This window comes from Phoenix dactylifera, chromosome 7 (genome assembly GCF_051530095.1).
Source record: "Phoenix dactylifera cultivar Ajwa chromosome 7, Ajwa_hap1_PhDact_Kaust_v1.1, whole genome shotgun sequence".
Classification (NCBI taxonomy): domain Eukaryota; kingdom Viridiplantae; phylum Streptophyta; class Magnoliopsida; order Arecales; family Arecaceae; genus Phoenix; species Phoenix dactylifera.
The window spans coordinates 20,518,498-20,545,940 of NC_143196.1; the positions used below are offsets into that span (position 1 = coordinate 20,518,498).

General features: G+C 39.5%; 1 protein-coding gene across 1 annotated transcript; it reads right to left on the minus strand.

Annotated features, from left to right (window-relative positions):
• Positions 1–1,795: 1,795 nt before the first annotated feature.
• LOC148702956 (protein FATTY ACID EXPORT 1, chloroplastic-like) lies at positions 1,796–13,244 on the minus strand. Its single transcript, XM_088724335.2, is given in 7 exon segments — positions 1,796–1,832; positions 1,834–1,881; positions 1,965–2,005; positions 3,574–3,701; positions 3,704–3,736; positions 7,119–7,298; positions 13,184–13,244. Coding segments are annotated over 7 exon segments (528 nt in total).
• Between the last annotated feature and the right edge of the window lie 14,199 nt (positions 13,245–27,443).

Sequence of the window (27,443 nt, forward strand, 5' to 3'; positions counted from 1 at the left end):
TTTGTTCTTTCGATCATAAATTCTGCATCCATGATTTCCAAAATGCAGATCATAGCCATGTTCAATTAGTTGTCCAACACTCAACAAATTTTGTTGTAGGTCAAGTACAAGGAGAACATCTTGAATGGATTTGCATCCTTTCTTAGTTTCAACTGCAGTTTTTCCTTTTCCTTAAGCTTGCACAACAGACCCATCTCCTAATCAAACCTTGGGTATAACTGTAGTATCCATGTCATGAAATATTTTGTCATTTCCTGTCATATGATTGCTGCAGCTACTATCAAGATACCAAGTATTACATTTTTCGGCAGAGGCTGAGTCACAGGCAAAAAATAAGTTTCCCTCATCATCTCTCTCTTCTAAGTAATTTGCCTGTACATTTGCCTTAAGTCTGCAATTTTTTTCAATATGTCCAAACTTCTTACAGTGATGACATTGAGGCTTCTCTTGGTTCCAACAATTTGCAGTAGAATGATTTGTTTTCTTGCAAATCTTGCAGGGATGCTTAGATTCATTAAAAAGCACGCCTTTGTCATTTTTTCCTTCTCCCTTTCTGCTTGTGTCATGTTTTCTCCATCTACTTGGATCTTCCTTTCTTGGCCAGCTGCTTGATTCACCTTTCTTTTGAAAATTCTGTGGTTTAATGGTCAGCTTTGACTGAAAAGCACTTTCAACAGATTGATTAGAGTGCCTCAGTTTTCATTGTTCATGAGATTGCAAAGACCCCATTAACTATTGTACCGATAAAGTGCTCAGTCTTTTGTCTCTTCAATAATAGCAACAATATCATCATATTTTTCAGGTAAGCTAATCAAAATTTTCTCAACAATCTTCTGATCTGAAATTTTCTCACCAAACAATTTCATTTGATTAACTATTTCAAAGACTCTTGAAAAATAATCCTTCATGGATTCTGAATCCTTCATTCTCAAATTTTCAAATTCTCTTTGAAGGGATTGAAGTTTGCAGGTTATTACCTTGCTGTCACCTTGAAATTCTTGCTGCAGAATGTCCCATGCCTCCTTTGCTGTCGCTGCACCAATGATCATTGGAAAGATGACTGACGAAACTCCACTTTGAATTCTTGAGAGCGCTTTGGCATCATTCATTCTAATTGCTTCCAGTTTTTCTTTCTCAGCATTTGTGAGTTGGTTTTCATTTGCTGGTTCATTGTAACCTTTTTCAACGATGCTCCAGAGTCCCTCTGAGAGAAGCAAAGTCCTCATCTTCACTTTCCAGAAATCATAGTTTTCTCCTCCAAAGACTGGAAGAATGGAGTGCAAAATGTTGGCACTTTCTCCAACCAACGAAGCCATCTTTTTCTTGCTGGATAGATTGCCCTTCTGTTGATGATAAAGAAGACGCCCCAGATGATGTCGAAACCCGCTCTGATACCACTTCTATTGGAGATATCAAAGGAGAAGACAGAGTATTCAGAATACTGAATATTTCAGAGTTGCTACAGCAGAGCTCTCAAACAAAAATTGGAAAGGGTTTCTTTAACAACAGAGTCTGTTTTTTTGTTTTACAACAGCAGTGACTGATGGACTACTCATATCTCCCATGGAGAACTGAACAGCCTTTCATAGAGAATTGAACAGACCCAACACTTACATGACACTTGTCTAAGAAACAGTTGGAGATGAGACACATACAGAGATATTTTTGATACATCAGAATGTTCATTACAGCAAAGGAGTGCATTACATTTCAACAAATTTAAACTCACACCAAATTTCTCAACTCTGACAGGTATGCCCCAGGAAAAACAAAAGAAGTAAATTGCTTACAGGAGTTATGACGGTGGAGCAACTCTCAACTTCTTTGGTGGCGTTTCCTCCAGGTATCAGCTCATATGAATAGAAACATATCATTGTAGCACTGCCACTAGGTAGAACAAATGTTCAAATTAATGAGTGATAGTCATGAAACTGCAGCTAGTCTAGAAGGTGCATGAAGAGTACCTCACGAAAACATAAAATCCTGAAGGAAAGGGTTTCTTTGTCTATAAGAAAGGCAATGAAACTATCATTAGAGCACTGAGCTATGGATAATATGCCAGTCAAAAAATGAGTAACCAGCATTTGTTACCAAGGAATACAACTGGAAATGCTTCCCAAGTAGGGCAGCAGCAATGGCTGCAACAGAAGTAGTCGAAATGAGTGATATGCTACAGCTTGTTTACAAATGATGATTGAACTCCAAGATTACTATATGAAGTTTCACCCAGATCGATACACCACTACTAAAAGAAATGCCCACATCATCCACCAGTTTTTTATGCAGGAGATGATCGCAGGCTACAACTATAGAACTGAGAACTCTCCCATTTGTAGAAGCTGTTGCAAATTCAAATAACTATCGAGTACTAGGTCACTGGTAATTTAGCTCACCTTCCAGGCAACACCAACTATGATTTTATCATCGCCAAACTCTTCATTTGCATAACTAAGTTTTGACTGACATATCTGGCGGTACTAATATGGCTGAAATAGATTGTGGATATGGATTAGATACTAGTATATCCATATCCATACTCCATAATTCTCAAAAAATATAAACTTAGATATATATATATCAAAATTAATATGTATATTTGTTCTAAATTGATAAGCATATAAGTTGGATATTAGTTGCATCCATATTTTCTATCCAAATGCTTATATAAATTAGATATTAATTCAGATATAAATCAGATTTTGAGCAAAATTTAAGAAGAGGAACCAACAGCAATGATATAATCATAAGGACGGGAATGGAATAGTAACTGAGCCTTGACCAGAGACCGATGGAGCCATGAATCTAAATTTTTAAATTCAACATCCTCTTTATATTATATGGATTTTTATTGCATACTACTTAATAGTTAATATTAATATAATATTTTTTATTGTGTAAGAAAAATTATATAATGTAAGAATATTTAGAAGTTCTTGATATTATTAATTATTTTGAGCAGTAAAATTTTGAAAATATCATAAGAATAAGATAAACAATGGATTCAAAGACTCGTAATGGAACGGTATGCCAAATAGTTTTTCATTCTTTTTTGAAGTGACAATTTTGATCCATACTGCCAATAATGATACCATACCATTCCAATAGAAAAAGGGTACAAGGTTTGGTACCAGGTTTAATATAGGTATTTAAAAACTTTAAATAAAGTATATTCATTTTTTTTCTATTTCCTATCAAAGGGTTAAGGGATTTCTTTATCAAGAAAATAATTTTGAAGCACAGCAACATACTTCAAATTACTCCATTTATGATGTGATGGGTTTTAATAAGTATAATACATCATCATATTGAGACAGTGGTCAATATTGTTTTAACGGCTAAGAAACTCTGGACCAACCAGAGTAGGGGTTTGAGCCCAACTTCTAGCTATCCAAATCTGATGTGATACAAATATGTGTCCAATTCCAACCCAAACCAGATAAGGAAATAGATAGTTCGATATTTCCAACCCTTTTTCAGCCCATGTTACTAAATTCAAGGATTTATTTTTATACTGTAATTCAATAAGGATGGATGCCTCCCAACTCTAATATAAGATATTATTTAAATACCTACTTGCCCCAGTATGAATGGAGAGCTGGATTGTCCTTTCCTCCAGACCTTTAGGCTACATGTGCTGAGGGCAAGTATAGCACCCCCAAACAGCATACCTGTAGTTAGACTGGCAGAATTTCTTGAGAAAGAAATCCAAGAAGGCCAATGCCAAATACAAAACCACCTGTTACGGAAAAAGGCCAAAAAAAGGATTGCCACACAGGAAGCTAATGGCTGAATTTCTTCACATTTACCACAGTGCAAAACATATTTTACTGACAGGATGTTGAATTGGTTTTATTAGATCTCTAAAGGCACTAACAACTTAAATTTATATCATAGTTCTTATCCTTTCTGTAGTAAAGTTAATTTAGACAACATATCCAATAACATCATTTGAAACACGAAGTTCTAAAAGTTTCAGAGAAGAAACAGCATAAACAACAAAAGAAGAAATGTTATTTAAAGAAAAAGGATGGTCCATCTCTATAAGAAAATAATAATTCATGACTAATGAGAATATGAATATGCTTTTTTAGGGGAAAGCAAAAAGCAACAAAAAAAAAAAAAACAAACAAATCTTGCCATATAAATGATTTATACAAAGGGCTCCTATAAGTTATGTTACAAAACGCAGACTGCCAAACCCATTCATCTGGACTATGTAATTGTAGCATTACCATTTGGGCAGGATATACAAAAAAACGCAGAGATCTAATGTTTGCAAGTGATAGATCATTCTACTTCAGATGGTCGTAGAAAAAAGGTAACATCCAACAAAATGGAAAGAACATCAGATTAGCTAGTACAAAGGAATATGACTTGTTCTGGAGATGCCACACACAGAAAAGAAGCCCCATCTTTTCAATAAGAGAAAAGAAGCCAGTTCAAATGTACTATACTTTTAACCAAGTACTCAATCATCAGAACTGCCATTAAAGGTTGGCATGCAGAAAATTGAGTAAGGCTACATCATACATGTTAATTAATCACCAGCACATAATCTGTATTCCTTTCTCTGACTGGGAACAGTGTATCAGAGGCAGTAAATTTAAAGAAGGGAGTAGTATAAAATGGAAAGTTTTCCCCTTGAAGAAAGGAAATCAAAGAAAAAAAAATTGAAAAAAAATTGAAACATGATGCTTCTATATAGATTATTTTAACAAACTTTAACAACTAGAAAGGCTTAAACTGAACCAAACGGAGGCCCAAGTAATGTTATATAGTGTTGTACGGACAAGGATAGGAAGGGTAAAATATAATTTAACTAATTATACATTTATACCTTTAATTATCATTTGTTCAAACATTAAAAGAAAACATTAAAAAGATATTATTTGGTCTTTAATAAACATGTTTATCATTCAAAGGATATAAGAAAAATAATGCTTCATAAAATTATTTCAATACTTATGTCCTTGACCAATATCTCAAAAAAAACCAAATACTCATTAATTTATAATGTCAAATTGGAGAGTCAAACTCATTGTTAGAAGAGTCCAACCCTCCATCAATGTCTACAAACTGCAATCAAAACTTTATAAGTACCCCAATGTCCAACACATATCTGATTTGGATATGCAGCTGACATAGATTTTTGGCTTTGGATGTGAGTGTCCAAGTAAGACGAGTTACCAACTAACAAGTCTATAAACATACGAGAGACATGTCATATTAAAGAATGGTTTTACTTCAACAAGAGGATTCAAGGTCCTTTATGTTTTCACTGCTCAAGCTTTAGTTTTACACATCTTGTACCTCCGTATATAATTAACTCCACATGTCAAGGCAAAAATTTGCACAAGTTTGCTCACAATAACTGAGAAAGAAGTGCAAACAAGTAGAATGACTAAAAGGCTTCCATTAAAGTAGTTTTAGAATATGCACTTTGCATCACCTAATAACTGGAAGAGGAGAGAGAGAGAGAGATTCCTAAATGGTGCAAAAATAGAATTAATTAAAATTTGAAAACAAACTAAAGGTATGAGGATTCAAGAAGGTGCCAATTGGCAGTGAAATCAACACCTAAGAGGGGGGGGGAATTAGGTGTCTATAAAAATAATGGCAAAATAAAATAAATACTAAACAAGCACAATAATAATAAATCTCAGCAATCAAGCCAACTAAACAAGATATATAAACACAAGTAAAGAGAGATAGGGATAGAGAGATGAAGCCAATATTATGAGGTGATTCGGCCAAATCCTTGCCTACGTCCACGTTCTCCCAAAGACAGCCCCGTCTTGAAGTTCCACTAGTTGTAAAACTTCTTACAACATGTAAGTTGGAAACCACCAACTTACAACAGCACCACAACTTGAAAACCACCAAGTTGCACTTCCCAATCTAGAACTCTACTAGATTGAATACAAAGCCCACAAGCTTGATACCTCACAAGCTTATTCTCACAATTACAAACTTTGATTCTCACAAATCTAATACACAAATAAGCTTACTACACAATTCTCTCATAATAGTAAAATAAGAGCACAATAAAAACAATATGAGAGTAAGATGAGAATTTGGTTGAGAGAGGGATGCTTTGGCCGAGTGTACTTTGAGACTTCACCAAACGTTTCTATTTATATAGGCTTGAGAGGGCAAGAGACGTTGGAGGGCATTTAAGGCTTGATTCCCATCAATCTTCAACCATAAGGCATGATTGGCTTGATTAGCTTGATTGGCTTGATTTCTTCAATCAACATATGCTCAAATTGATCTTGTTTTTCATAAGTTTATATAATTTTCTGAAATCATTTGGTCGGTCAAATGTCCAAAATACAAATAGCAGTCTTCAAGAAACTTACCAAAAATAGAATTGCACATGTGTCTCATATATGCTGTGCATGATTTGTTGTCATATTACATGTTGGATGAAAATTATTAGAAACAATCCTAATTTAATCACAACCATTAATCTTTTGATTAATCTCTTGAAACTAAGAGCATACATTAAATCAATAAAACGCAAGTACACTTTTTAGGAACCACATTATAACATAGTGGCATAGCATATTGAAGCTTACTTTACCTTAATGGGCTGGCTGAATCTCATTAGTTTGTAGGTTGACTAATACTATAAATTAGTCCAAAATTATAAGATCATTAAGCCCAAGCAACTTAAACAATTTTCCATAAGATCAAAGCTAAACACATTAGACATATAATATGCAATATTTAAACCAAATGATTTTGTGATCATTAAAATATTATAACATGCATGCATAGTCTTATTTTTCTCAACAGGCAGAGTTGCTAACGTCTGTTTGTGTTGATACATGAGACCTAGTCCAGTCCTGCCCTCACTCTGATATTCAGCCAGGCTTCCGCTCATCCTAGTTATTAGGATTCCCAAGGTAGAGGTAGTCAATAATCAGCATTGTCACAAGGTAAATTGGTGTCTTTATGACGAATCAACTGGATATGCATTCGTTAACAATTAACACATAAAGCCAAGAACTTAAAGCACACCCAGCAACTCCCACTAAATTAGGAGTGTCATTAAGATTATTACTTCAAAACATCATGCAGAGAAATTTCACTTTGATAACAACTGAGAGACTTGCCAAAAGGTATGCCCAAACAAAAGTCATGGATTTGTGCACTCTTTTTTGGTGGTAGGGATCCTTCCCTTTGTATATGCATGTCTATATCTGGTTTTTCAACCAGTTCATCAGTTGGATATGGATTCAGTTGCTCATGGTTAAGTTGCTCTTGCTGGTCGTTATTATATTTTGCAGCAGGACCTCAAAACCAGAAGTTTGTGTACTACTTCCAGTAAGGCCCATAAATATTCACAGCTGCAAATTGGGAAGGAAAAAAATACAGTAAATACATCCATACAATTGAATCAAGATATTTACACACATAAAGTATATAAAAAAACAGAAATAAATAAAATTAGAAAAGGCTACACCTTAAGAGCAAGAATTGCCAAATTATGGTGCTCAAATCCATATCCAAAGTAAGCTCCAGCTCAAATCTTAACGGCCCTTCTTATATTGTGGCCGATACAATATTCAGTGTTCCTTTGTTCAGCCTGTTCCCAGTCCGATATTATGACCCAAGCTACACCTATTCAACTTCTTGAGCTGAGTAGTTGAATGCATTTAATAAATGCTTCTACATCAATCCTTACTTAGATTGCCACAATCCATGAGTGATTTCACATCTTCGAGATATTCTAGAGAAGAAGGGAAAAGAAAGGTGTTTACAGAGATAGGACACTGGCAAGGATATTAGAAAGGGGTTCTCTCTCTCTCTCTCTCTAAAGAACTTTCTCATCTATGTAAGTCAAGTCATATCAGATTCAATTCTACCAAGCCTGTCCATTTAGAAAAGCAACTTTTAGTTTGAGATGATCCCAACGTCTATGAGGGATATACTCCACAAATTTAGATGTCGATACTCACTGTGTAATTTAAGTCTATTTATTACATTTTATGTAAATTCAATTATAAGTATTTTAATTATACTTCAAGTCCATTTGTCAATGAAAAAGATATCAAAACATCAAAATCCCAAATTAAACAGCCATCATGATTAAAATAGCAACTAAAAACAAAAATGGATTGAAAAAAATGAAAAAAGGAAAATGGAAAATGGCATACCATGTGTCAGTATATTACGAAACCGGTATTGTATCGTACTGATCACTTACCAGTACAACACGGGTTCAGTGGACCTTGCCTAAAAGCATTTGTTACTTCAAAATACTAATGATAATAGTGTGACCCAACAAGATATTATTGACACACCTATTTTAGATACTATTTATATGAAAACAAGACAATGGTGGCTTTATAAGTACAGACCATAATATTTGCTACATGGACTAACATTAGCATGTCATAAACTCTCATATGAAATGGAAGGCCCTTTAGTTGTAAATTATCAATACTAATGCCCTAGTGCACATAATCTCAGTTATAAGGCAGAACTCAATTGGAGACTACCTCAAATTTAGTTGATTTGATGGTCCCAACTAGTTTTGGCCAAAACAGATTGCTTTAAACAGTGACAACTAATACTAAAAGAAAAATCAAAGCAATTAATGGGCCCATCTATTGGTTACAGTCACAATACATCTTGGGCCATTACTACTTGCTTTATATGTACTCAAGTAATGTCATTCTTTTTATTATTTTTTGGTCTCTAAGTAATGAGAGAGAACTTACTTCAAGGTGATGAATCTAGCCCCAAAGAAGCAATTTCTTAAGATCAGACATGGATATTACAAGCTTCAAGAAAAATGGAAGAAGTGAGTGTTTTGGCTTCAGCATTGTGAAGGAAAAGGTCACCCTTCTGAGATACAAGGAATCTTAATAATTTATGATAATAAACATTGATTAAAGATTTAAGAATGAAGATAATAAAACTGAATCTAAAATCTCATAAAAATTTAATTTTAATGATTTATGTTCTCATTAAAAAAAGCATAGCTGGATTCACTAGATTATAAAAATATCATTTTTTGCTTCCTACTTAAATACCTAAAGTTTGCCCTAGTTTTGGCCCAAACCACCAGAATATGCACCTAAAGATTGAGCAATACTATATACTGTACAATAATGTTTTATTTTTAGTTTTTATTTTTTTCATTTTTTTTACTTTCATGAATTGCTTTTCAATTTGCATAACCAAAATCAGAGGCAAAACTACAAAAGCAAAGCAAAACAAAAAAACAATCCTTATTTGTTGCCCAAGAAGACAACCCAAGAGGGGGGGGGGGGGGGGGTGAATTGGGTTTGGATTAATTCTCGACCAATTAAAAACTATGATTAGTAATTAACTAATTCTATTGTAAGCAAACTAGTTAAGTTACAAGATGAAGTGAATGAAGAGAGAGAGAGGACAGCAGCCAATACAAACACAAACCAATTGTGGTTCGGAGCTAACCCTTGCTCCTACGTCCACTCCCCAAGCTTCACTTGGGAGTTCACTATAATCCCTTGGATTACAGCCGGTTGTTTTACAAGTTCACAACCCAACTTGTTGTTTTCGCGAGATCACAACGAACTCGGTCGGTTTTCACAGGCTCACCGACTAGAACCATCCGATTGTTTTTTCGGGATCACAATCGGACCCTTACACCATTGGTTTTTGTTGGCGACGCCCTGCACCGGAACCCACTCACACCGGTACAACCACCAACGTCGGACAAGCAAAGAGAGAAGCAAACGGATAAGCACTCTCTCGCTCCCTCGACATCGGACTCAAGGATCACCGCTTCGCTTCCGCTACGAAGGGCAAAAGATTCCCCCGTGGTTTCAATAGGGTAAAACACTTGAGCACCGCAGCGGATTATCAAACCAAAGGAAGAAGAAATAGGAAGAAAATAGCAAAGCAAACACAAAGATGTAACGAGGTTCGGCTACAAGTAGCCTACGTCCTCTACCGCTCCAAATCTCAATTAGGATGAACAGATTACAGAGATAGCACACACCCGAACGATCACACGCGATCGCTCTACAAGAGATTCACACAGAATTCCCCTTGCACAAGAAGTAGGATCCCAATGCTCTTCTTCTCTAGAACCCTAGCCGCACAAAACAAGAGTCTCTCTCAAAATATCCTTGAATATCTCTACTCCTAGGGTTCTCATGAGTCCTATATATAGTCTCAAGACCTTCAGATGATCATAGCCGTCGAAACGCTACCAAAAAACACCAAAAGAAAATCGTCCGTACGATTTTCCGCAAGCCCGAGTCGACTCGGCTGTGGTTCGAGTCGACTCTGGCACGTCTGGACAAAACTAGCACGATCTAGGGTCGACTCGACTGTAGCTCGAGTCGACTCGACGATGCTTCGAGTCGACTCGACTGTAGCTCGAGTCGACTCTGACAGTCCAGACAGAAACATGGTTTTCTCGGTCTTCTGGTCTTTCTCCTCCCGAGTCGACTCGACTGTTTCCGAGTCGACTCGACTGTTCCCGAGTCGACTCGACTGTAGCTCGAGTCGACTCCGACAGTCCGCCAGACAGAACTATGCAGAATTAATTCTCCTCCAATTCTCTTCATCACCAATGGTCTCCACATACCCCAACAATCTCCCACTTGGAGACCTTGGGTATATCCTCTTGTTACTTGGTTCTCCTCTGTGCTCCCACTGAAACTGGATCATCCTAGTGAAATCGATACGATGCCTCCTCAACGTCTTCAAGCATGAAGACCAGCAGAAGCTGAACAACTCCTCAGCTTCTCCACCGTGACGACCTTCGTCAACATATCTGCAGGATTCTGACTTGTATGAATCTTCTCCAACTTGACAAGTCTCTGCTCGAGCAATGACCTCACGAAGTGGTACCGTATGTCAATATGCTTCGTCCTTGAATGGAAAGCTGAATTCTTTGCCAGATGAATTGCACTTTGACTATCTGAATATAACATACAATCCTTCTGCTCCTTCCCAAGCTCCTTCATCAAGCCTTGAAGCCATATTAGTTCCTTGCACGCCTCTGTGGCTGCCACATACTCCGCCTCCGTAGTCGACAATGCAACAACTGGTTGCAACCTGGAAATCCAACTGACGGCTCCACTGCCCAAGGTGAACAAGTACCCTGTCGTGCTCCTCCTGCCGTCCAAGTCCCCTGCCATGTCTGAGTCCACAAAGCCCTGTAACCAGATCTCAGAACCTCCATAGCACAATGACATGTGCTCCGTGCCTCTCAGATACCTCAGTATCCATTTGACCGCACGCCAATGCTCCAAGCCTGGGCAGCTCATAAAGCGACTCACAACTCCCACTGCTTGAGCAATGTCAGGTCTCGTACAGACCATAGCGTACATCAAGCTCCCCATCGCCGATGCATACGGGATTTTTGACATATTGAGCTCCTCCACCCGCGTCTTCGGACTTTGTCCTTTTGAAAGCTTTAAGTGGGCACCTAGTGGTGTGCCAACAGGTTTGGCACCCTCCATGCAGAATCTCTTGAGTACTCGGCTGATGTACTCCGCCTGAGATAGTCTGAGGATATGTTTAGATCTATCTCTGCTGATCCGCATCCCAAGGATCTGTTTCGCTGCTCCTAGATCCTTCATTGCAAATTTTCTTGACAGCTTCAGCTTCAATTTTGCAATCTCATGCATGCTAGCTCCTGCAACTAACATGTCATCAACATATAATAGCAAGATAATGTAAGATGTACCAAAGTCCCGAAAATAGCAACAGTGATCCTCCTGACATCTCCTGTATCCTATCTCAAGCATGTAACTATCGAACTTGAGATACCATTGCCTGGGCGCCTGTTTCAAACCATAGAGGCTTTTCTTCAATTTGCAAACCAAGTCACCCGTGCCAGCTGCAACGTATCCCTCCGGCTGCTGCATATATATCTCCTCATCGAGATCTCCGTGAAGAAAAGCTGTCTTCACATCAAGCTGCTCTAAGTGAAGATTCTCTACTGCCACCATGCTCAGCACCGCCCGAATAGAACTCATCTTGACTACAGGAGAAAAGATCTCCGTGAAGTCGATACCTGCTCTCTGCTGAAATCCTTTTACAACCAGCCTGGCCTTGCATCGTTTCTTCCCATTCTGCTCTTCCTTCAGCCTGTAAACCCATTTGTTTGACAGTGCTTTCTTCCCCTTGGGCAGATCCACCAAATCCCACGTTTGATTCTGCTCCAATGACTCCATCTCATCATCCATGGCCAACTCCCACTCCTTCCTAGTATCAACCTCCAATGCCTCCGTGAAGCATTCAGGTTCGCCATTATCTGTGAGCAGCAAATAACTAAGAGTCCCATCATATCTTTGAGGAGGCTTCCCATGAGTACTACGAGTGGACCTTCTTAGTTGTGGAAAGGGTGCCAATACTTTAGGTTCTTGCTCTGACTGAGTCTTCTGACCAGAATTTGTAGACTCCTCTTCAGGATCCACAAAACACGGCTCAACAGGTTTTGTTTCTGATTCAGTGCTCTGCTGCATTTTCTCATTAAATACCACATCATTACTACGAATGATCTTCCTGTGTTCGGGATCCCAAAACCGATACCCAAACTGTTGACCTCCGTATCCAACGAAAATGCACTTCTTTGATTTGGCGTCTAGTTTGCTTCTTTGACTGGAATCAACATGGACATAACTGGTACAACCGAATACTCGTAAGTGCGCCAAATCAATCTTCTTCGCTGTCCATGCTTCCTCAGGAATTCCAAATTCAAGTTTCTTTGATGACCCTCTGTTGATCAAGTAGGCAGCAGTGTTAACTGCTTCCGCCCAAAACTGCTGTGGCAATCCAGCATGTATCCTCATACTCCTGGCACGCTCATTAATTGTTCTGTTCATCCTTTCAGCAACTCCATTTTGTTGTGGTGTCCCTGGAATTGTCCTCTGCCTGACGATCCCAGCCTCTGCACAGTAGTCCTCAAACTCCCTGCTACAATACTCACCACCGTTGTCTGATCTCAGGCATTTTAACCTCCTTCCTGTCTCGAGTTCTACCATTGCCTGCCATCTCCTGAAGACCCCAAATACCTCTGACTTGTGCTTCAAGAAGAACACCCAAAGCTTCCTGGTAGCATCATCAATAAAAGTAACATAGTACTGAGATCCACCAATGGAAGAAACCGGTGCAGGCCCCCACACGTCCGTGTGCACGAGATCTAGCTTTTCTTGCTTCCGAGGTTTACCTTCTTTGTTGAATGAAACATGCTTCTGCTTTCCCAGAATACAATCCTCACAGAAGTCCATCTCAACACTCCTGAGACCCTGCAGCTTTTCCAACTGGTGCATCACCTTCAGTCCCTGATAACTCATGTGCCCAAGTCTGCAATGCCATAACTTGGCGTCCACATCTGCTGCAGCAACTCCAATAGAGTTCTCCGTGCCGTTGGCGATATAAAGTGTCCCAACCTTCTTGCCACTAGCCACCATCAACGAACCCCTGGATATCTTCCACTGATCAGCTGTGAAAATAGTCTTGTACCCCTGGCTCGCCAACTGTCCAACAGAAATCAGATTCCTCTGCAGTTGAGGCACGTGCCGTATGTCCTCAAGCTCAAGTGAAGATCCAGAAATCAACTTCACTTCCGCGCTTCCCCTTCCTTGTATGGTGCAAGGCTCTCCATCCCCTAAGTAGACTTTGCCGAAGTCTCCCTTCTCATATCCTCCAAGAAGCTTCCGTTGGGATGTAGCATGGAAAGACGCGCCCGAGTCTATCACCCAAGACTCGTCACCGGTAGATAAAGATAGAACGAGGGCATCCATATCACCGTTTTCAGCAAGATTTGCCAGATCCTTGCTGACTCCTTCGGTGTGGTCGCCTTGCTTCCCTTTAGGAGATTTGCAGTCCCTCCTAAAGTGCCCCATCTTCCCGCAGTTCCAGCACTTCGCTCCCTTGTTCTGAGGTGCTCGAGACCTGCTGGATCTCGACTTCGAGTCGCTTCGAAATCGACCGTCCTTCTTTTGTCTTCCCCGGTTAGAGATGTTTAGTGCACTTCCAGACGACTCCGTAGCTCCAGAAGATTTCCTTCTTGCTTCTTCACTCAGAAGCACTCCCACAACGTCATCAAATATCAACTTCCCCGTCGCCGAAGAGTTGCTCACCGCCATCACCAGGCCCTCCCAGCTATCAGGCAATCCGGAGAGGATTAGCAATGCCTGAATCTCATCGTCAAAACTAATCTCCACTAACTCCAACTGGGCTGTGAGTCCATTGAACTCGTTGAGGTATTCTGCTACGCTGCCGCCATTTTTCATACGAAGATTAAACAACCTCTTCATGAGAAATACCTTGTTTGATGCTGAGGGTTTCTCGTACATCCGCGACAATGTTGCCATCAACTCCATCATCGTCTTCTCGTTTTTGATGTTGAATGCCACTTGGGATGCAAGTGACAATCTTATGCTGCCGAGCGTCTTCCGATCGAGGACCTCCCAGTCTTCATCGGACATCTTCTCTGGTTTCTTCGCTCTACCTCCAAGAGATAAATAGAGATCCTTCTGGTAAAGATAATCCTCTATTTGCATCTTCCAAAATCCGAAGTTCGTGCCATTGAACTTCTCAATTCGCAACTTCCCTTCATCCGCCATTGCAGAATACCAATAGCTCTGATACCACTTGTTGGCGACGCCCTGCACCGGAACCCACTCACACCGGTACAACCACCAACGTCGGACAAGCAAAGAGAGAAGCAAACGGATAAGCACTCTCTCGCTCCCTCGACACCGGACTCAAGGATCACCGCTTCGCTTCCGCTACGAAGGGCAAAAGATTACCCCGTGGTTTTAATAGGGTAAAACACTTGAGCACCGCAGCGGATTATCAAACCAAAGGAAGAAGAAATAGGAAGAAAATAGCAAAGCAAACACAAAGATGTAACGAGGTTCGGCTACAAGTAGCCTACGTCCTCTACCGCTCCAAATCTCAATTAGGATGAACAGATTACAGAGATAGCACACATCCGAACGATCACACGCGATCGCTCTACAAGAGATTCACACAGAATTCCCCTTGCACAAGAAGTAGGATCCCAATCCTCTTCTTCTCTAGAACCCTAGCCGCACAAAACAAGAGTCTCTCTCAAAATATCCTTGAATATCTCTACTCCTAGGGCTCTCATGAGTCCTATATATAGTCCAAGACCTTCAGATGATCATAGCCGTCGAAACGCTACCAAAAAACACCAAAAGAAAATCGTCCATACGATTTTCCGCGAGCCCGAGTCGACTTGGCTGTGGTTCGAGTCGACTCTGGCACGTCTGGACAAAACTGGCACGATCTAGGGTCGACTCGACTGTAGCTCGAGTCGACTCGACGATGCTTCGAGTCGACTCGACTGTAGCTCGAGTCGACTCTGACAGTCCAGACAGAAACATGGTTTTCTCGGTCTTCTGGTCTTTCTCCTCCCGGGTCGACTCGACTGTTTCCGAGTCGACTCGACTGTTCCCGAGTCGACTCGACTGTTCCCGAGTCGACTCGACTGTAGCTCGAGTCGACTCCGACAGTCCGCCAGACAGAACTATGCAGAATTAATTCTCCTTCAATTCTCTTCATCACCAATGGTCTCCACATACCCCAACAGTTTTAACTTCAGCTCACCAACAAACCTTACAACCCTTGATTCAATCAGGGGATTGAATCAAGTAAGAAAACAGTTTGGGAAAAGTTACAAGGAAAACTTCTTTATAAACAAATATTAATCAATATGAATAGAGTAGAGTTAGAAGCCCTCAAACAGATTTTGGAAGAGGAAGAAGGGGCTTCTCGAACTCTGAGTCCCCTCTTTTAGTGCGCTAAAGATCTAATGTCAGAGGAAGAGCCTTGAATGGGAAAGGAAGACTTCTAAGAATGTATTGAATGCGGTTCTTCCTTCTTTTGCTTGACTTTTCTTTTTAATGGACTCTTGGAAGTTGGAAAATACTTAATGCTCAGATGGAGTAACTCTCTTCTTGCCTACTACTGTTCAATCTGGCTATTTAAATAGTCCCACTTGAAAAATAGCCGTTAAACACTGATTTGTGGCCGTTCTGCACAGTCTGCACCTCCTGACAATGTATCCGTTGGGGTCGGAGTCGACTCGCTCGATGTGGAGTCGACTCGGCTGTTGCTGGAGTCGACTCATGCTTTACTGGAGACGACTCGCCCACTGTTCAGAATTTGAATTAAAGTGCTGTCCCGTCCTGGAGTCGACTCGGGCCAAACCTGGAGTCGATTCGCCAATATCCGGAGATGACTCGGCACTTTTGGAGACGGCTCGTTCTCAGATTTCCAGAGATCTATGTTTCTGCATTTCTCTCTCGAGTCGACTAGGATCATCATGGAGTTGACTCGGCTCTCAGAGCCCGAAAAACTGATCCTCTGTCTTTTGAGTTGAACTGTCTCGGAGTCGACTCGGATTATCTTGAAGTCAACTCGGCTCTCAAAGTCCGAAAAACGATCCTCTGTCTTTCGAGTAGAACTGCCTCGGAGTCGACTCACACTTTGTTGGGGTTGACTCAGCTGACTTGGGGTCAACTCTCGTTTTCTCGGAGTCGACTCATTCACAGAGTCACTTTGTTTGGTTTTCTGCCTTTCAGTCTGCTTTCTTCTAAGAGTCGACTCTTGCTTGTTTAAGAGTCGACTCACCAAATGTTGGAGCCGACTCGAATTCTTCTGGAGTCGACTCGGTAACAGGGTCCAGAAAACACTTCTCTGTCTTTCTGTCTGTTACTCCTTGGAGTGGACTCGAAACTGTCGGAAGTCGACTCGTCAAGCATCGGAGTCGACTCGAATCCTTCTAGAGTCGACTCGGTTACAGGGTCTGAAATTCATCTTTCTGTCCTTCTGTCTGTTCTCAGTCGGAGTTGACTCGTAGTGTACCGGAGTCGCCTCGAGCTTGTGCCAGTACCTCTAAAACACTTAGAGTCGACTCGCACTCTTTCGGAGTCGACTCGAGCTTCAGACTTTGGCTTAATTTAGTTCAACACTTAACCAAATGACTTGGAACAAAAGCTCGATGCTCTTAAAGATAAATTCACATATATTTGCCTGAAATACTAGATTGAATTCATTAGTACAACATGAAATATACTCAAATGCTTTGAGCTCATCAAAATCAAATAGGGGTATAACCAATCACTCCACAATCTCCCTCTTTTTGATGATGACAAAACATTGAGTATTTGTAAAGTAAATTGCTCAACCAAGGAGATTTATAATAAAGTTTTAAAATGAATTCAAATGTCTAGTCATTTAATTTATCCAAAATTGAAAGGTATGAATCAGTAAATCCTGAAATTAAACCTTCCCCTTTCATTTGGAATTATATAAGCATTCATATCATGCAATCAATTGTTTGGCTTATATGTATTTAATGAATTTGCTTTCTTAAGATTTCAGATTCTTCCCCTCAACATATGCATTCAATTTTGTTTAGGTTCTCTGAATTTTCTTTTAATGTTTTGAGCTTAAATTCTTACTTTCAGAGGAAAAATCTGTCAATTTGTTCTTGAGTATGATTCAACTAATCTCCGAATATCCCTTGAATAGATTCTGGAGATTACTCCTTGAGGAGCTCCAACAGAGAGATAATGAGCCTCGAGGTATTGAATCTACTAAGAACAAATTACTTTTTGCTTTAAGGATTTTCTAGTGATTTCCTTTATATTTCAATTCATCATATTTTCTCCCCCTTTTTGTCATCATAGCAAAAAGGCACAAAACACAGAAAAGTATGCACAATTTTGAAAGGAAATTTCTACTCATTGTATTAAATTCAAATTTGAGTACAAGTGTGATTACATATTAGAAAAAGTCCTCAGGAGACTGTACATCATAAAATCAAATAAAAATACACTAGGTTTTCTTTGTAGTGGAGGATGTGGCTCCCGTTCTCAGTCTATTAACTTGCATGACCAAGCTTATCCCCTCAGAGACCTTTTCTAGTTGCTCGATGATCTCCGAGGTGGCCCTAGACTGTATCGAGGTGAGCTGAGTCACACTTTCTTAGAGGGTGTCAAGTTTGGAGATCAAGGCATTTGCTAGCCTTTCTGCACCCTGACTTTGGCTACCAAGCTTGTGTCTGATGCTATCTCGCATCTTCCTGGTGTCATCCTTTACGTCGCTAATATTCCAGTATTGAGCTTGGACTAGGCTCCTGATGTTATAGATTTCCTCCTTCAGGTCTGCAACCATCTTGGACACGGCTGCTAAGGAGGGAACAACATCAGAGGAGACCTCGGAGCTCTCTCAACAAGTCATCTCTCAGCTCCCTCACAATCTCCTGTCTCATCTCCCGGAGCTGCTCAGGACAGATCTTGACCTCCAGGGGCTGCTGAGGTGGTGGTGCAGTAGAGGGTCCAGCTGAAGTGGATGGAAATGAAGGACCAGAAGTGGAAGAAAAAGTGGGAGGAGCTATGTAGTGATCCTGGTCATGATTAGGATTAGGTGAGTGATGGGTGGTAGGGTCGGATGGTGTGGATGAAGAGGTTCTCCTAACCCAAACTCCTACTTTATGGAAGCCCATCCTGTGAAGAGTCCTCTCACCCATACGATCAGTGTGCCTAAGGGAGCGTGTGGGTTCTTCCTCAAGGATAGGGACCTTTAATTTCCTAAAATAAGAGTAAAGAGCATACCATAGGAAAGACTTAGCCTAGGCTTATCTAAGGGTTCACAGAGATACTTATAGATTAGCTTTGGGAAGTTTATGGGAATGTCATGTAGGATGTAGAACATCAATGCTAGGTCCTTTTCTGAGACAAAGTCAAACCGACCAGTCTTAGAAAAAAGGGTCCTAGATATGATGCTCAGGGGGAGTCGCATTTCAGCCGAAAGCTGATTTGCAGACACCTCCTCGATGGAGGATTGGGGTGGTCTCCCTAAAATGGCCGTAAGGGCCTCTGTCCTATCTGTAGGATGTGTGGGAGCGATCCCATCGCAAGACAAGTGGAGGATCCTAGCAATGAGATCTTCGGAAATGAGAATGGGGACATTGGCTACTACTCCTTGGACACCACCGCCACCCCTTGTGACGATCCCATAAAATTTCCGAACTAACCCCGGGTAGGTGGGGAGGTCAAGAGAACAAAAATATTCTAGACTTTGGGCTCTAAGGTGATACCCTAGGTTGAACCCTTTCCGGGAGAGGAAGTCAAAGTTGACTTTTCTCCCGATAGAGACTGCCCTTCCGGTGCACGGTTGCGAGGAAACCATCCTCGGCGGAGAAGGAACCAGAGGTGGTGGTCTCACGGGTTCGTTTCTTGCCTTGGACCGTCTCTCGGAGCCGCTCGCGGAGAGAGGTCTCTTCCGGCTCGGGACAACGACTTTCCTAGGCATTTTGACCTAAAACCGAGGGATGGACAAGAGATATGGAAGAAAACTCGAGGGAGAGGACCTAGAACGGGTCGGAGACGAGGTCAGAGATGACTCTAGGATTTTGGAACAGTGTCGGCCGAGAATAGAAGTGAGGAATAAACGTTTGGATTAGGGTTAAAAATCGGATTTCCGACTTCGAGTCGACTCCGGTAAGTCGCGAGTCGACTCGACCTCGAGTCGACTCCTAAATATGCGCGAGTCGACTCGCCCATGAGCCGACTCTAAAATCTATTTGAGTCGACTCAAACTCTGGCACATAACCAAAAAAACTTGTTATTACCGTGTCAAAGAAGAGAGTTATGGAAATATCTCAGATTTAAGAACTGATTTGATGACGATAGATAAGAAATCCTATGTCTAACATAAGCTAATCATCAAAATCAATCAATTAAAGGGGAGTATCACAAGAATGGATCAATCACTCCTAACTGTTGGGAACACGCCCATGCCGCTGATATTTCAAAAATTTTTCAGATGGCAGCGGAATCGGCATGCGCGGGTTCGACGTTCATCGCATGAACGTTGTTTCGAGACCTTTCGTAATTAGGTAAGAATTAAAACTTTTAAAACTATTAGGAAGATCAAATCTTCACCTTGCGCGGGTAGATGATCACCGCAAATCTGAATTCGTGGTTTTGGAAGAGGGTTCGCTTGAAGCCGTTCAAACGTCCGGCCTCTACGGGTATCCACACGAAGCAGGATCCGATCCAAGCTCTCTATCTCACCGGGGTGCTAGCTCCCTTGCAAAGATAGCTTTGATGGCTGATGTCCTCTCTTTCAATCAACTCTTGATTGCACTAGAGAGGAGGAAGAAGAAGGATCTTGAAGAAGAAGAAGAAGATCAAATCCCTTCGCAGCCTTCTTCTCTTCACACGCGCTGAAGCCAAGGAAGAAGACCAAGAGGAGGGAGACGCCTCCTCTTCTTTTCCTTTGCTGATGGCGGCTGAACCAAGGGTGGAGAGGGAGAGGGTGGCCACGGCTTGGAGGAAGAGGGCTCTTCTACCTTGGGGCCGGCCCTAGTCCTCCTTTTATAAGGAGTGGAGCTCCTAACAATTAGGAGCTCCAAGACAATCTTCCAAAGAGGGAAGGGGGGCGCCGGCCCCTCTCTTCATGCCGCACACAAGGAGAGGAGGAGGGGCATGATCCCTCCTTCTTGTGTTGCCCTAATCCTCTTCCAAAGAGGATTGGGTGCCTCTCTTATGGTTAAGTCCTAATCTAATTAGGATTGACCATATTGGGTTCAATCTACGCTAGTCCTAATCCAATTAGGACTTGAATGAACCATGACTCAATTGAACTCTTCAATCCTAATCCAATTAGGAGTCATGTTGATTCATTAGATTATTAATTAATTTAGACTTAAGGAATCCTAATCCAATTAGGATTTGTTTAATTTTAGTCCTAATCCAATTAGGACTCCATTTGAATCCGAAGTCCTAATCCAATTAGGATTTCTAGGAATCCTACTCCAAGTAGGAATCCAATTCAAAATTCCTAATCTCATTAGGATTGTAGGAATCCTATTCCAAATAGGAATCCCAGTCCTACTCTAACTAGGATTCCTAGTCCTAATCCAATTAGGACTCTAGGAATCCTACCCGAAGTAGGATTTGTGTTTAAGTCCAATTAATTAATTCCCTTTGTTCCTTCTTCAACTTCTTATCAATCAAATTGATTTCTTGTGATTCCTAATCACGATTTCAACCATCGGATCGGTCAATACTTCTAGTGTGTGTGACCCCATAGGTTCTATTCTGACTGGTAGTGAGATATATTGTGATCTCTATCACTATATCATTGAAAACTCCTTTCAATGGGTTGGAATGATTCCAACTCAACTCATTAGGGTTTATCGATCATCAAGATAATCCCTATGAGTCCCACCATCCACCAGTGACACCTAGCAGCATGTAGTGGCTACCCAGCAGAATGGAATGATGAACCTCTAGGTGCAGTTAACATGTGATATAGTCCTACTATCGTGGATCCCTACAGGACGGAGGTCATGGACAACTCGTCAAACCCCATCGTCTGTCATATGTCAAGATTTATTCGACTTGAGTTCGATAGTGAAAAACTCTTTTTCCACTTTATATTACTGCCCTGGCCAAGGTCTTAGAACTCAGTCTAACAAATCATATAGGATCACTCCTCTTCTATCAAGGTCGATAGATTCCTTATAGGTGCATACCCTACTCCTACAGTGAACTTACTGCAGCCAATCTACACTGCATGGACCCATATGGCTAGAGACCATGTATGTGTGCAGTCAAACTACAATAACCTCACAGTGAGTAGCCGAAGTACTGCAGGTCAAAGGACCAGTCACACTACTGCAACATCAAGCAAGTCACTGACGAGTGGATAGACATCCAAGTGACTTCTTGTCTTGGTCACGCTCAGTACCCTTGTTCTCTAACAAGCACCTGCACTATCACTTCAGTGTCCCTACACTGTGGACTCAAGTCTCGTCCATCCAGAAGGAAAGTGATCTGTGCACTGATCGGATCGATCACCGTCCTCGTGATGATCCATTGATCAGGAGCATTTAGAAATTAATCACCAATGATACATGGCTCAAATTCTCAACTTTTGAGAATATGTATCATTATCTTATTAATTCCTTGGACGATTCATAGACACATAAACAATATGAATGAAAAGATGCCTTTTATTTATTCAATAATAAATAGTCAAGTACAAAATTATGTCCCTAGAATTAATAATGTGTCAGCCAGATTGGCTTCTAGGGCATACATCTAATACTAACCCTCTTCTAAGAATACAAAATCGATCTTCACTCAAGGGTTTTGTGAAGATATCAGCAAGTTGATCATCAGTGCAAATAAATTCAAGCATTATATCACCATTTAACACATGATCTTTTATGAAGTGATGTCTTATCTCAATATGTTTAGTTCTTGAGTGTTGAATTGGATTTTAGTTAGATTTATGGCACTTGTATTATCACAATTTATGGGAATCTTATCTCGTTTAATGCCATAATGTTCAAATTGTTGCTTGATCCATAAAATTTGAGCACAACAACTTCCGGCAGCAACATATTCGGCTTCAGCCGTAGATAGTGCAACCGAGTTTTGTTTCTTACTAAACCATGAAATTAGATTTTCTCCTAAAAATTGACAAGACCCGCTGGTGCTTTTTCTATCAAGTTTACGACCAGCGAAGTCTGAATCAGTGTACCCTATTAAATTTATGTTTGATTCTTTAGAGTACTATAGACCTATGTTTTTTTTTCCTATGAGATATTTAAAAATTCTCTTAACTACAATTAGGTGTGATTCCTTAGGATTAGATTGATATCTAGCACACATGCATATACTAAACATAATATCAGGTCTACTTGCTGTAAGATATAGTAAAGATCCTATCATACCTCTATACAGCTTTTGATCTACCTGATTTACCTGATTCATCTTTGTCTAGTTTGCATGATGAGCTCATGGGGTGCCAATTGACTTATTTCCATTCATATCAAACTTCTTTAGCATTTTCTTGATGTATTTAGCTTGATTGATGAAAATTCCTCCCTTGGATTGTTTGATTTGAAGTTCCAGAAAGTAGTTCAATTCTCCTATCATGCTTATCTCAAATTCACTCTGCATTAACTCAGCAAACTCTTCGCAAAGGCGATTGTTAGCAGCACCGAAAATAATATCATCTACATAAATCTGCACTACCAACATATTTTTGTTTTCCTTTTTCAAAAATAGAGTTGTATCAATATTTTCTCTAGAAAATTCATGGTCTAATAGAAATTTGCTAAGTCTTTCATACCACGCTCTAGGAGTTTGTTTTAGACCATAAAGTGCTTTGTTTAGTTTATAAACATGATTGGGGTATTGATGATTCTTAAAACCAGAAGGTTGTTCTACATAAACTTCCTCATTAATATATCCATTCAAGAAGGCACTTTTTTACATCCATTTGGAATAATTTGAAATCTTTATTGCATGCAAATGCTAGTAACAATCTAATTGCCTCAAGTCTAGCTACAGAAGCAAAAGTCTCATCAAAATCTATACCTTATTCTTGATTATAGCCCTTTGCTACTAGTCTAGCCTTGTTCCTAATCACAATTTCATTTTCATCAAGTTTATTTTTGTATATCCATTTAGTTTCTTTTATTGAGTATTCAGTGGGTCTTTCAACTAAGTTCCATACTTTATTTCTTGTAAATTGGTTAAGTTCCTCTTGCATAGCATTTATCCAATTTACATCACTTTCAGCTTCTTCTATGTTTTTAGGTTCTAAATGTGAAACAAATGCAAGATGATTATTTAAGTTCCTAAGAGAGGCTCTAGTTCTAACAGGTTGAGATGGATCATCTAAGATTAATTCTTTAGGGTGGCTATGAGCATACCTCTAAGCCTTAGTAAGCCCATGATCAACAATTACCTCTTAGTTTGTTGATGTATCTCCAATCTGTTTCGGTTCATTTTCTTGTAATGTCATATCATTCATCTTTTCCTCAAATATCCTTGCATCATCATCAAGAGCTACTCTCTTGCTAGAAGAGATATCATTAGTATCATCAAAAACAACATGTATAGACTCTTCAATAATAAGGGTTCTTTTGTTGAAGACTCTATAAGCTTTACTTGATGTAGAATATCCCAAAAAGATACCTTCATCAGATTTGGAATCAAATTTACCTAAGTTATCTTTGCCATTATTATGAATGAAACACCTACACCCAAAAATATAAAAATAGTTTACTTTGGGCTTTCTATCTCTCCAAAGTTCATAAGGTGTTTTCTTTATAATTGGTCACAATAAAACTCTATTTAATATATGATATGATGTGTTAATGGCTTCTCTCCAAAAATACTTAAGAAGATTACTTTTACACAACATGGTTCTAGCTATTTCCTCTAGGGTTCTATTCTTTCTTTTCACAACTCCATTTTGTTGTGGTGTCCTAGGTGCAGAAAAATTATGAGTTATCCCCTTTTTACTACAGAATTCATCAAATAGATGATTTTCAAATTCCGTTCCATGATCACTCCTAATAGCTATAACTGAAGCATTTCTTGAGTTAGTTACTTTCTTATGAAATTTCTTAAATACTGAAAATGCTTCATCTTTATGAGCTAAAAATATGACCCATGTGTATCTAGAAAAATCATCTACAATGACAAGACCATACTTGTTTCCACCAAGGCTTGTGGTTCTAGTTGGTCCAAAAAGATCCATGTGAAGTAGTTCAAGGGGTCTAGCAGTAGAGACACAATTTATGGATTTAAAGGAACTTCTAGATTGTTTGCCATATTGACATGCTTCATAAATTTTATTTTTCTGAAATTTTAGCTTTGGCAAACCAATCACAGAATCTCTTTTAACTAATTTTGATATTGTATGCATACTTGCATGACCTAATTTACGGTGCCATAACCAACTTGCATTATTGACTTTAAAATCACTAGTTACTAGGCAACGGCTATTATTGGCGAGATCTTCAAGATTTACTACATAAATATTGCCACGTCTTATTTCTTTGAATACTAAGCTATTGTCAATTGAGTTGGTTACGATGCATAGAGATGGCTTAAACAGAACATCAAAACCTCTATCACATAATTGACTAACGCTAAGTAAGTTATGCTTAAGATCATCTACAAATCATATATTATCAAGGAAGGTTGAAGAAGTGATTTGTACTTTATCTATGCCAACGATATAACCTTGGTTATCATCTCCAAAAGTCACAACACCTTCCTTTTTAGGCTCTAGGGTGAAGAATTACTCCTTGTCACCCGTCATGTGTCTTGAGCAGCCACTATCCAAGTACCAACAGTTTTTGTCGACCTTGGCTGCAAGACACTCCTACACAAGAAAATCATGTAATTTTAGGTACCCAAGTTTTCTTGGGTCCTTCAAGGTTAGTAATGTTGGTTCCTTTTGGAACCCAAACCTTTTTAATTTTTCTTTTAGCTTCTATTTTTCTATGGTCACACACATTAGCTTTATGTCCTACTTTTCCACAGCAAAAATAGGTTATATTTTTAGTTTTACTTTTCCCAGCTTTTACAAAAAAGTTTTTAAGAAACTTTTGCTTATTCTTAGGCTTATACCCTAAACCAGCTCTATTAAACATAGCTCGTTGATTATTAAGGATCATCTCCAATTTTTCAGAACTATATGTAAACTTTTCTACAATAGGTTTGTATTTTTCAAGTTCTTTTGTTAACTTTAGTTTTTCTATTTTTAGTAAGTTTAAGTCTTTGGTAAGATTATCTTTTATAGTTTGGTTACTATTTTTAAGTTCTGAAACTTCCTTAGTTAGTCTTTTGTTATCTTTAATTAAGGTATTAGTTTTTTGAATTAGCAATTGGTTGCTTGTTTTAAGTTCTAAGTTTTCTTTGATGATAGAATCCTTGTCCTTAATTAACTTATCGTACTTATGAGTGTGAGATTGATTAGTTAGTTTCAATTCTTTATTTTTAAGGTTATTGTCTTATATTCATCCATTAGTTCATTAAAAGCATTATACAATTCATCAAAGGTAAAATCTAAGTGTGTTTCAGATATTATCTCATTATCATTTGCCATGAAGCAAAAATTTACATTTTTCTCTTGTTCCTCATCCGATGATGATAAAGTTTGATCGGAGTCTGTCAAGGTGGAGACAAGAGCTTTCTTCTTCTTGTATTTGCTGCCCTTCTTCAGCAAGGGACAGTCGATTCTGAAATGTCCCGGCTTTTTGCATTTATAACAACCGACTCCCTCACTTTCCCTTTTCTTACCTTTGTCCTTGTTGTAGGAACTTGAGGAACCTCTCTTCTGGTGAAAGGACTTCTTTCTGTTGTGAATCTTCTGAACTTTCGTACAAGAAGAGCCTCATCTTCATCTCCCTCATTGTCTTCTTCTTCACTGCTGCTACTGCAAGAGGGATTCTTGTTAGAAGAAGTAGACTTAAGGGTAATTACCTTTTTCTTGTGGGAGGACTCTTCTTCACTGTATTGCTTTATTGTGAGCTCATGTGTCATCAAAGATCCAAGAAGCTCTTCGAGTGCCAGCTTGTTCAAGTCTTTGGCTTCTTGGATCGCCGTTACCTTGGCTTCCCATGACCTTGGTAAAGATCGAAGAATTTTTCTGACAAGGTCACTGTTAGTATAACTTTTGCCAAGGCTTTTTAGACCATTGACAATATCTGTAAATCTAGTAAACATGCAAGTGATAGTTTCATTAGATTCCATTTTAAATAGTTCATACTTATGAACTAGCATGTTTATTTTGGATTCCTTAACTTGATTCGTCCCCTCGTGGGTCACTTCAAGTCTATCCCATATCTCTTTTGCAAAATTGCAAGTAGAGATTCTATTGAATTCATTAGGGTCTAAGGCACAAAATAGTACATTCATTGCTTTGGTATTTAGTTGTGCCTTCCTTCTATCACTATCATCCCAATCTTTTTCAAGCTTAGGTATAGAAATGTTATCTACACAGACAGAAGGAATATATGGTCCATTAACTATGATACTCCAAACATCATAGTCTTGGGCTTAGATAAATATCCTCATTCTAGCCTTCCAATAGGTGTAGTTAGTTCCATTGAAGAATGGAGGCCTATTGGTGGATTGCCCCTCACTAAGAGAAGATCCAAAAGGGTTGTCATTTTGATCTTTTACTCTTTTAATATAAGAGCTCCGGCTCTGATACCACTTGTTGCCCAAGAAGACAACCCAAGAGGGGAGGTGAATTGGGTTTGGATTAATTCTTGACTAATTAAAAACTATGATTAGTAATTAAATAATTCTATTGCAAGCAAACTAGTTAAGTTACAAGATGAAGTGAATGAAGAGAGAGAGAGGACAGCAGCCAATACAAACACAAACCAATTTATAGTGATTCGGAGCTAACCCTTGCTCCTACGTCCACTCTCCAAGCTTCACTTGGGAGTTCACTATAATCCTTTGAATTACAGCCGGTTGTTTTACAAGTTCACAACCCAACTTGTTGTTTTTCCGAGATCACAACGAACTCGGTCGATTTTCATAGGCTCACCGACTAGAACTACCCGATTGTTTTTTCGGGATCATAATCGAACCCTTACACCATTAGTTTTAACTTCG